General features: G+C 43.4%; 1 protein-coding gene across 4 annotated transcripts; it reads right to left on the reverse strand.

Moving 5' to 3' along the window:
- Positions 1-15: 15 nt before the first annotated feature.
- itga6a (integrin, alpha 6a) lies at positions 16-9,836 on the reverse strand. 4 transcript variants are annotated; one of them, XM_037240389.1, is made up of 26 exons: positions 9,577-9,836; positions 6,618-6,742; positions 6,404-6,483; positions 6,061-6,322; positions 5,867-5,998; positions 5,523-5,736; positions 5,193-5,386; positions 5,017-5,111; positions 4,748-4,875; positions 4,411-4,500; positions 4,281-4,342; positions 4,031-4,200; positions 3,776-3,919; positions 3,589-3,704; positions 3,307-3,472; positions 3,052-3,138; positions 2,904-2,983; positions 2,747-2,821; positions 2,570-2,672; positions 2,328-2,498; positions 2,167-2,256; positions 1,949-2,056; positions 1,702-1,800; positions 1,508-1,633; positions 1,220-1,344; positions 16-825 (listed from the first exon to the last, which is right to left on the reverse strand). In XM_037240389.1, the coding sequence occupies exons 1-25, from the start codon at positions 9,744-9,746 to the stop codon at positions 1,237-1,239; spliced, it is 3,195 nt and encodes a 1,064-aa protein (XP_037096284.1). In that variant the 5' UTR covers positions 9,747-9,836; the 3' UTR covers positions 16-825; positions 1,220-1,236. The 4 variants fall into 4 exon arrangements, with proteins under 4 accessions (XP_037096284.1, XP_037096285.1, XP_037096283.1 ...); XM_037240390.1 differs by having other exon boundaries at positions 3,307-3,469; positions 9,577-9,835; XM_037240388.1 differs by lacking the exon at positions 1,220-1,344 and having other exon boundaries at positions 3,307-3,469.
- Positions 9,837-10,073: the final 237 nt, after the last annotated feature.

Consider the following 10,073-nt stretch of genomic DNA (forward strand, 5'->3'; position numbering starts at 1 on the left):
ACTGCAACTTTGTCGCTCCAATTTTTAAGAATATTTATTCCAGTTCACAATTTAACATTCCTGAATAATCTAATTCAGGACATTTAGATTCACACACAAAAAAATATTTTTTCAGTGACCATACTACCTTAAAAATATAAAATCACATTTATTCACAGCGAGTCAACTGTGGGTATGATTGCTGTTCTTAAAAAAAAAAAAATCTACAAAAGTCCTCAAATACAACACATAGTCAACTGTGCCATTTGTGCATAATTTTTTAAATTCAGCAAGGCTTCAATGAGAGTACCACTACGTCACATCAGTAATTCATTTTTAAATGCACTTAAGTCTAGTTCACATTTAAAACTGGACATCTTTGGCTCTATCATACATGATTTATCAAAAAAATAAATATACATTGTGCAGAAAATATATACAAAAGATACATATAGAAAATCTTCTATACAGTGTAGAAAGACTCAAGACTCATGTGGTGAGCACATGGAGAAAATCAGCTGACATCACAAATGATTGTCTTTCACTGGCAATATAAAAAGCTGTACTAAAAATTCTGCCTTTGCAAAGATAGTTGAGCATAATTGTTCTTACCGCTCTTGTATTGGATCTTCATTGGATTGTGCAATTCAAGAGGTTGTCTCTAATTGGTAGCCTGAAGGCTCAAGAGTAACTTTCATTGTCGACCCACGTCGTCATCCAAGGCTTCTTCTCAAAAAGATCCGGTTTGACTTTGCCGTCTTCATAGTGAGGAGAATCCTTCCGGATGCGCACGGCGTGATATTGGGGGACGGTGTCCTCCTGCTTGGGGCGTCTGAAGAAGCCACACTGGATGGACAGAAACATGATTAATAAAAAGTAGACAAACATGTAAGAGTTGCACTGGCTGGGCAGAAGAATGTTAAGCATGCTTTTTGCGGTTCATTGCACGTTTCCAAAAGCCAAGGCGATGTCAGCTAAAGCACCTGCAGAGGACACAATTCCACAACAACGACAATCTTGTGACTCAAGTCGCCAACAAGAGCAATTTGTTTTGGTTGTGTGCAATGTGTGTCAGGTTAAATCTGTGCAGAGCTGACCCAAGCTTTATATCAGTGCAATTTAGAAAAGGTTGTTTCTTCGCAGATGATAAACGCTTTCAAGCCTAAAGCTGCCGAGGTGAGTTCATTAGTCGCCACGCATGCCCGAGCTTTTTTTTTTTGGTTTTTGCTTATTTTAGAACCTTTTCAGAGCATAAAATCAGGCCTCAGCTGAGAGCTTGTCTTTGTCAGAAGGCTGAACATGGATCTCGGCCTTGTGATAGGCCGCATCGTACTGCTCTTTGGTTGCTCTCTTGAAGAAACCACACTGAAGGGAATGGGGGGGGTGAGGGTGATCAATCAACAATCACACTATTTCTCAACATTTCATTTTCTTTGATTAAAAATGAATACAGTTTTTCATTGACCAGTGCATCCCTATTAACCAATCATATTTGGACTGAATGTTAATTGTCACGCCTCCCACTCACCTTCCAAAGCAGACAGACCAATAAAGCCAAAATCAAGACTCCTGCCAGAACAGCTACCACGATAATCCACCAGGGGACGCCACCGTACTGGGCCACTGCGCTCTCTGGGAACACCATGAGCGTCACCTGCCATAACGTGAAATGTACGATTGGAGTCCGCCACAACGTCATCAACGTCAACTTCTGCGCCTTACTTCGGTGTCAGGAGTTTTCAGAATCAAGTTTGTGGCCCGGTTGTGGAGCACCAGCGAAGCCTTCACAATAATATCCAAGGATGACAGAGAAGTGTAATCCTGAGTGAAGACAAAACCAGATGAGGGTGATTTCATCAGGGCTGGAAAGTAACCAAGCTAGTATTAAGCAAATTAAGGGAAACTATTTTGTGCATCGGTGTCACTCCCTCGATCTCCGCCACAAACTGAAAAAAATAGTTAATGTCACCTCCAGAAAGGTTGAGTTCCACAGATGAGCTCGGAGTTCCACAGTGGACCCGTCGAGTCCATGCAAGGGACACTTGAGCACCACACACTGCAAATCTTTCCCACACGCCTTAAAAGAAAAGAGTACGTTTCAACATTTATGACTTGAGTTCCACTTTAAAGCTAACCAAGCTTTTTTTGTGCTATGTGCATCAATTTTACCCTGCAAAAAATGCTCACCAAAATCTTATTTTTTCCTGACAGTGGCCAAGTCTTGCTTTTTGTTTTTTTCGGTGCAATTTCCCGCTTTGTCCTGAATGCAGAGTTCTCCTGAAAGCACGTCCATTTTCACGAATTAGCGAGGAAGCGATTACTTTAACATCCTTTGTGTTCAATTTTACCTGGATGTGCTTTAAAGGGTTGATCTCGGACTCTGGTGTACAAACGATGTCACGCGCTCCTTCTTTAGCATTCATTTTCACCAGGTACAAAAGCCATTTGCCATTTTGATTGGATTTGGGCCACTGGATGTGCAGGGAAGATTTGACGGAAGCGTCCCACAAGTTGTTGATCTGGGAGAAAAAAAAAAACACTTGATAATAGTGACGACAATCTTAGTTTGACTTGAGTCATATCAACGTACTCTGAAGGTGTAATTGACTAAACTGCCGATCTCCTCTTCGCTCTTCATGGCGCTCTCTCCTCTCACGACTCCTCCGAATGAAACCCGATGAGGGTTGACTTCCCTGATGGAGACGAGCAAAATAATTCTAATCTCCTCTTGATGTGTTCACGTTCTTACTGTTGGACGCAAACGTACCCAGTAATTGACAACGGCAACTCAACCATCACTTTGGCTTTGATTCTCACATTAGCCAAATCTTGTACGCTCGTTCTGAGTCGGGGGAAAAAAAAAGAAAAATGTAACTCCAGGGAAAAATGTACAGAACACGGCAGAGCTTCAGGTGAGCTCTTACGTTTGGAGCTGCAGGTCGATATCGATCTCTGTCGTCTCCAGAGTCATCGCCACGGTGCTCAGGATGATGTAAAATGTAACCTTATTGGGAAAAAGGGCCATCTATTTTCAAGAATGCCGCATTGGGAATGTAATGTGTGAGTTTGTACCTCGGTGCCTTGCTTAAACGGGTTGCCAAGCTCACACTCGGCTTGGGAGCCATTTTGATTGGCCACGCAAATGATCTGCTTGTCCATCTACGGCAAAGTTACAAACACTTCAGGAGAATCGAGTGGTAATATTATTTTTATTATTATTTTTTATTATTATTATTTTATTTTGTATTATTATTTTTATTATGATTATTTTCATTATTATTCTCATTATTATTATTCTCATTATTATTATTACGGTGATCGTTTCACCGTTTTGCGATGCGAGCGGACGCCCGAATAAGACAGCGTGTCGGGGAAGGACCCAGTCAGCTTGGCTTCGTAGGCGTCGTCCCCGTGCAGGTTGCTGACGGTCAGCCGCAGAGCCAAGTCCTTCCTCTCGTAAGTCAGATGAAACACGGACACGTTGTCCCTCCTGCTGAGGCGCAGATAAAGCACTTAATCGGAACGACTGCTGGGTAGCTTTCCCATAATGTGGGTCCTCATTGGGAGATTATTTTATTTTACTTGAAAAAGGTTCTTTCTGTGACTCACATGGGCAAAGGCGAGTAAATGTCTTGATTGCTTTGCTTGTACAGCAATTTGTAGTCCATCATCAGGTTACTGCGACAAACGTGATCACTTCCGCATCCTTCCTTGACAAAATTGACCTACAAAAGAAAAATACGATGATGACACTAATGTTTCCATACTTTAATATAAAAATTAATTGTCATTTTACCTGGATGGTTTCGTTGTTTGACTGAGTAGAGTCCAAAATTGGCATCAGCTGCGGGAGGCCGCTCTTTGCCTTTTGTCGCTTCGTGCCAACTATTTGTGCCGACACCTCGACGGGAATGCTTCGCATCTTATCTTTAATGTTCTCCTGTGCAAAAAAACAAAAATTTTTTAATCTTTTTTTTTTATGTACCTAACGTGCGTTCAAGATTGTGTACATGTTGATGCTTTATGATCTTTTTTTTTTTTTTTTTTTTACCTTTAACTTGGCTTTTATCTTAATGCACGTTTCCTGCTTTTGTCCTCGGAGGTCCAAGGTGCCGTTAAAGTGGTGTTCCGTTTCCGAGTTGGATTTATTGAAGAACGCGACTCTTGAGAGCAAGCCTTGTTTCCTGCGAATTCCGTCCACCTCCACAGAGTAGCCGATAACTGCGGCGGAAGACGACGACTCAAGATAAGACCAAATAAAGCGTCTATGCGGATAATAAAATCAAAAATGATTTACGTACTTATTCTCGGGCTGTACGATGCCGGATTTGCTTTGTAGCTGAAGCAAGCATCCACAGTGAAGCTAAAGACAGAAAATAGCTTTTTGCAAAATGACACTCGAGAGAGTTTCCATTATGAATGAATATTTACCAGATGTTGCTTCCACAGTTCTTTATTGTTAGGTCAATTTCCCGTGGGGAGATTTTGACATCTCGGTGGATACTAATGACTGGTCTTGCTCTGAAAAAGAATGAAATGTAATTGTAGCAATCAGTACGTATTGAGCGCTTTCAAAATACTTCATCATATAGTAGCTTGCGCACTCATGGACGCCGTGCATTAATTACCTGATACTTGAACGAATTAACGCCTGGCTTCACCTAAATTATTTCTCTCTTGATTAGCGTTATTTTAAAAAATATTTTAAAAAATAGCTAAATTAGTGGAAAATAAGAAATCGAGACAATTCAGTGTAATGTTTAAAAACCTGTAAATGAGTGCCGAGTCTGAGAGAGAGCCCACAGCGAGGTCTGGATAAGAGTTGCTGTCCAGGTCCATGTTGCCTGCCAGAGAATAGCCAAACAGTCGGATGTTGTAATCTTTGCCGGAAATAATCTGGAATCAAATACAAAAACAACTGGAAGTAATTCCGATGTCAAAACCTCATCATTAAAAACAAAAGTTGATATCCGTGACAAAGTGAGTGAAAAAGTGAGATCAATTTATTGTAATGTGTAATCTATAAACCAAACCAACCTGAGCCGGGCGTGTGTTTATCCCCTGCACTGATCCGTGATAAATGTAGACCTTTCCCGTACCGCCATCATCATATGGTGCCCCGATGGCGATGTCTGGTTGAAGGCGGGAAATCATTTATTGCAACAATAATCGAGTTAAAAAGCAACAAAAAAGCAACAGCACCACTAAATAACCTTGATAAGCATCTTGGTTGACGTCACCGATGTTCTCCACCGCCAGACCAAACATGGAGTCTCTGGTCCCGTTGAGACGGACAGGAGCGACACCTCGCCATCGTCCCGCCTGGTTGATGTAAACATAAGCGGCGCCTCCAACGTCTTTGTCCTTCATGTAGAACTGGGGCGCTCCAACGATTATGTCCTGCCAACTGGGTCAAAGTGATACCATATTAGTCATTTTAGACGTGACGACGGCGGTGGCATAGTTGGTTGCTAAGCAACCAAACAGAAAGTAGCCTGGTGCCTACTTTCATACCGGCGGATTAATGTGGACATGCAACACACCCGTCTCCGTTCAAGTCCACTACGGCCACGTCGTAACCAAAAGAGGACGCCAGCCCGGGCCCGTACAATGTGTGGTCCACAGTAAGTCGGGCGGAGCCGTGGTTCTCTTTCCTCAGCAGCAGCACGGCACCACTGTGATTGGCTCTGGGCGCCCCAGCCACCACAGTTAGGCCACGCCCCCTGGTGATGCTGTGACCAGAGTCCAGAGAGAATCCTAAACGTGAAACGAATCCGAGAATTAACGGCGGGGTAAGCCGATGACCTCACGACAGGTTCCTCGTTTCAACCGATCTCGATCAATCAGATGATCGTAGAAAATTCGATGTATTTTTTTTGCGTCTCACCGAGGTAGCTATTGGCTGGCACGGGGACGAGCTCTGGGTTCAAGGCGTGCTCGTCGCCGACTTCATAAGGGCCGTCGTCGTACATGCCCATCTCTAAAAGGGTGTTGTTTTTTTGCTCTACACGTACAATGCCTGACGGAAAAAAAAAAAGACTTAATCACAGGCACCCAACGGACCATTAAAGGTGTCCAGACCTTTCCAGTTGTATGCTCCAGGTGCTCCAAAAACCAGATAATGGTAGTCTTTGGTGAAAGTGGCGGCCAGACCCTGCTGACACGACCCGAACATCTCGTGTCCCCTGGCCCTGCCCTCGCAGAAATTCCAGCTGCCGCCGTCCTCGTCCGACGACTCGTCGATTGTCAGGTCTTGGCTCAGGACGTAGCAGCGGCCTGTGATGTCACGGGCCTCCTGGGCCGTGTTCACAAACAAACGCTTCTGGTAGCGATGAGCGCACGTCTGAAGCGATGACAAGATTTTTGCTTTTGTTTAATTCATTCCAGAAGGTCTTTCGTGAGGCTTTTTTATTTAAACACTTACCACAATTTTCCCGCCAGGCCCTTGACTCTGTACCGTGACCCCCATCCACTGGTTCTCCTTGTTCTCAACTCGGATATCCTCTTTCAAAATTTAGACAAAGACAACACCACGGCATGAACGCAAATGCACAATAGAAACTCTAATCGACACAATAAAGAGGCCATCGCTGGGTTTCCTCCAGATGAGATTGGGCGGGATGTGGAAAAATTCTTACCTTCACTGTCAAATAAAATTCGTTCACAATCGTGAGAGTAGTTAATATCACATTTGTAGAGTCCTCCAGTGATGTTGGCGTTCTGTTTCCCCAAAGCTCTAGCTCGGGGAGCACCGATCAACAACCTGAGAAAAAATTTTTGGGTCACTTTAAGTCAGTTCGAATTCCAGCCATCAAACCAAAACAACACAGAATGAATTTGACTGAATAGTTTTGAGGGCAAACCTTATCTTTCATGACCTTGAGAATTGGCCGAACAATGTCACAGTACAGCAAAACAGAAACACAGCTGTGCTGTATAAGCAATACAGAAAAATAACATGCAGGAGGATTTTTGACAAGAGCAGCTCCTTGATATCTGTGATGATAAAAAGTCAAGAAGTATGTGAAGGTTTCTTGGGCACTGCCCGGAATTTCCTTACGGGACAGAAAGGAAATCCTGTCTAGCTTTTGGACTCTTCTCTTTGGATGATTTTTTTGAGGTTCTACAGATCTTCTAGACCAGTTGCCCAACAGGGCCTGGGGGAGGTCTGACGCTGAGATGTAAGAGCAAATTGCAAACAAAAGGCCAGTGACGCTGCGCAAATATAAACAGGAGCTTTTTTACTAAGTTGACATTTCAGCAGCATGTGATGTCATACAAGGAGAATTCTATTAGACATTTGCATAATATTGAAAAGATCTCGGGGTGTCCACGCTAGCTTACTCAACAGCGATACAAGATGAGGAAAAGCACATCAGTGTTAGACTTGTAAAGCAGAGCCGCTGGGAAAAGTTGTAGAATTTAGCAAGTGACTGAGGGTTAATATTGACATTAGCTTGCAACACTGCCTTCTGGTTTGTCAGTGAAGCAGTGCTTTGCTCCACCAAATGAATGCATGTATCTTTTTTTGGTGACCTCAAATCTGCCTTTGCAAAGAAAAAAAAAGAAACAGCAGAGGCAGTGGGTTTTTTTTCTCTCTACAAGCTTCATTTTGTTATCAAAAACATGCGAGGCTGAGCTATGTTTGGTCTGTCATTGCGGTCGAGGTGCCAGTCGCTGCAAACAATGATTGCGCTGCTTTTGTGCACGGAAATGAAGCTGCTCTTACTCATAACAAACTTGACCGGACATATGTTCATTAAAGAGCACACCTTTGAAACAACACTCTTCACAATAAAACAATATCCAGTGTTTAGGCCTCCTTTTGAAATGACAAGCAAAACAGACAAATTTGATCAATTTTGCCTCCTTTCTCTATTTACAAAATCTTTCGATTGGATTCCAGCCCGCATTCATGAGCTCATGTGACTCGGCGGCTAATTAGCCCGACAAGTCAAGTGAAAGCTCATTGAGCCAGCTAAGGGAACAAGCAACCATTTCCAGCTGTGAAGCACCACGCTGACATCACGGAAGCAACAGTGAAGAGTTCAACACTTCATTTTTAGTCACCGGAAGTCATCCGTTTGTGGGTGAACTAGTCTATCGCACATATAGACAAAAAAAAAATCATTGACACTCATGTTCAATTCATTCCTATTTTTGTTTAGTATGTGCTGTGAGGTTTTTCGAATCCACGGGTGCTTTGGCTCAATGAAGGATTATAAAAAAAAAATAAAAAAAAGAATCCCAATGTGTGCACCCAGCGTGAGCTGCTGTTGCCCACCCGCAGTCACAACATCAGCGGAGATAAAATTCCACAGGTTGTAATAATCTCTGTGAAATCTCAGTGCCTGTCGTTATCAGGGCTTGTCGTTCTAGCCGCTCACGCTGCTGTGGGGTCAGCAGGCGTGCAGCCTCAAGCCGGACGCAAGCTTCGACACGCTGACATGCTCGCCGCCTTCTCGAACCCTCAAGGTTGTGCAAGAGAAAGCTGAAGTCATGATAATAGTCCCTCAAATCAGGTTTGGCAGAATTTAAACTGCTACCTCAGGCTTGGCTTAGAGGTTTCAGCAACCAGAGGACAATTTACAACTCCTTATTGTCTTCTAGACACTTGAGAATACAAATGAAAATGGGTGGCCTAAATACACCCCAAATACTGTATGATTTGTTAGTAATAATTCATTAAATTTAGATTATTCATTAAATTTGTATAGCGCTTTTCAAAAACCCAAAGATGCTTACAGGGAACAAGGCAAAGACATACAGGAGGGGAGGGGGACGGGGAAGAGACAATGGGATAAAGTTAAGAAGAGGAAACCCAGTTATGGGTAGGGGAGATCATAGGCTTGAGAGAAGAGGTAAGTTTTTAGACGGGACTTAAATATGGGGAGTGTGGGTGAGTCACAGACAGACTGAGGGAGAGAGTTCCAGAGAAGTCTCTGTCGCCGAAGGATTTGAGTTTAGATTTTGGGACTGTCAGACGTGAAGTATTGGAGGATCGGAGGGGACGGTTGGGGCGGGAGGGGACAAGGAGGTCGGATAGGTAAGTGGGAGCCAGGTGGTGAAGGGCTTTGAAGGTGAGGAGGAGTATCTTGAAGATGATACGCTCCTTAATGGGGAGCCAGTGAAGAACAGGAGTGATGTGTTCACAGGACCGGGTGTGGGTAAGGAGGCAGGCAGCAGAGTTTTGGACTAGTTGAAGTCTATGGAGTGAGTGAGCAGTGATTCCAGTGAGAAGGGAGTTGCAGTATTGATTTTTTTTTTCCTAACTGCAACAAGGAAGCATTTTACAAGATTAATCAACTTATTCTCCAACATTTCAATTAAACAATCAAGCCACATGTGGCGCTCTTCTTCCAGAGGCCACCCGGCTTGACCTTACAGCACATTTGCATGACACTTGTCACCATTGTTTATTCACTTGTCTTTGGCCTGCAATGCGCCTCATGCATACATCACAATAAAACTCACACAAAATGGAAAGTACTTTTTAGGCTACAACAAAAACTTTAATCATAGTTTTAAAGGGGAAAATATGCATATTCATGCTGTTACAATGTTGCATAAGGGAAATGTAAAATTGCGGAGACTCACATTCGTTTTTCTGGGTTGAGCTGCCGGTGCATGGCGAGAGAGAATCCGAACAGACTCCCAGGCTCGCCGTCTTTCCTGATCACATAGTTGGTGTCCAGGTTGAAGGCCTGCAGAAGAGGTGCGTTCAAAAGGTAGAAAAGTGTCAGGCAAAATTCCCCTCGCAGCAGCATCCCGGTGCGAGTTTTGGGTGCAAAGTTGCAGAAACAAAATCGCTCCAGTGCGCTCTGCTCAGCCGCCACTGAGACACTGGAAGCCGCAGCCGGTTGATTGGAGTCGGGGTGGAGGGACTGAGCCACAGCGTTCTCTTTGGTCAAACAGTGGTATGACAACAAAAAAAGATACACGGAGCAGATGTAATTATTTTTTGTCATAAATAAATAACAAAATAAAATCATATTGAGTCCCTGTGAGCTAGCAGCCATTTTCAGAATTTTTCTTTCAAAAGTACACGTACAATTTTTTTAAATGCTCAAAAACTCAGTTATACTTATTAATGC

Source organism: Syngnathus acus, chromosome 21 (assembly GCF_901709675.1).
Source record: "Syngnathus acus chromosome 21, fSynAcu1.2, whole genome shotgun sequence".
Lineage (NCBI taxonomy): Eukaryota > Metazoa > Chordata > Actinopteri > Syngnathiformes > Syngnathidae > Syngnathus > Syngnathus acus.

What these genes read in the sequence shown, in the direction of transcription:
- itga6a (XM_037240387.1), bottom strand. Translation starts at nt 9,746, where the DNA reads ATGCTGCTGCGAGGGGAATTTTGCCTGACACTTTTCTACCTTTTGAAC. An exon ending in CGTTTAAGCAAGGCACCGAG is followed by an intron (nt 2,984 to 3,051) that starts GTACAAACTCAC and finishes TTTCCCAATAAG; the next exon opens with GTTACATTTTACATCATCCT. An exon ending in GGAACTCAACCTTTCTGGAG is followed by an intron (nt 1,801 to 1,948) that starts GTGACATTAACT and finishes GTCTTCACTCAG; the next exon opens with GATTACACTTCTCTGTCATC.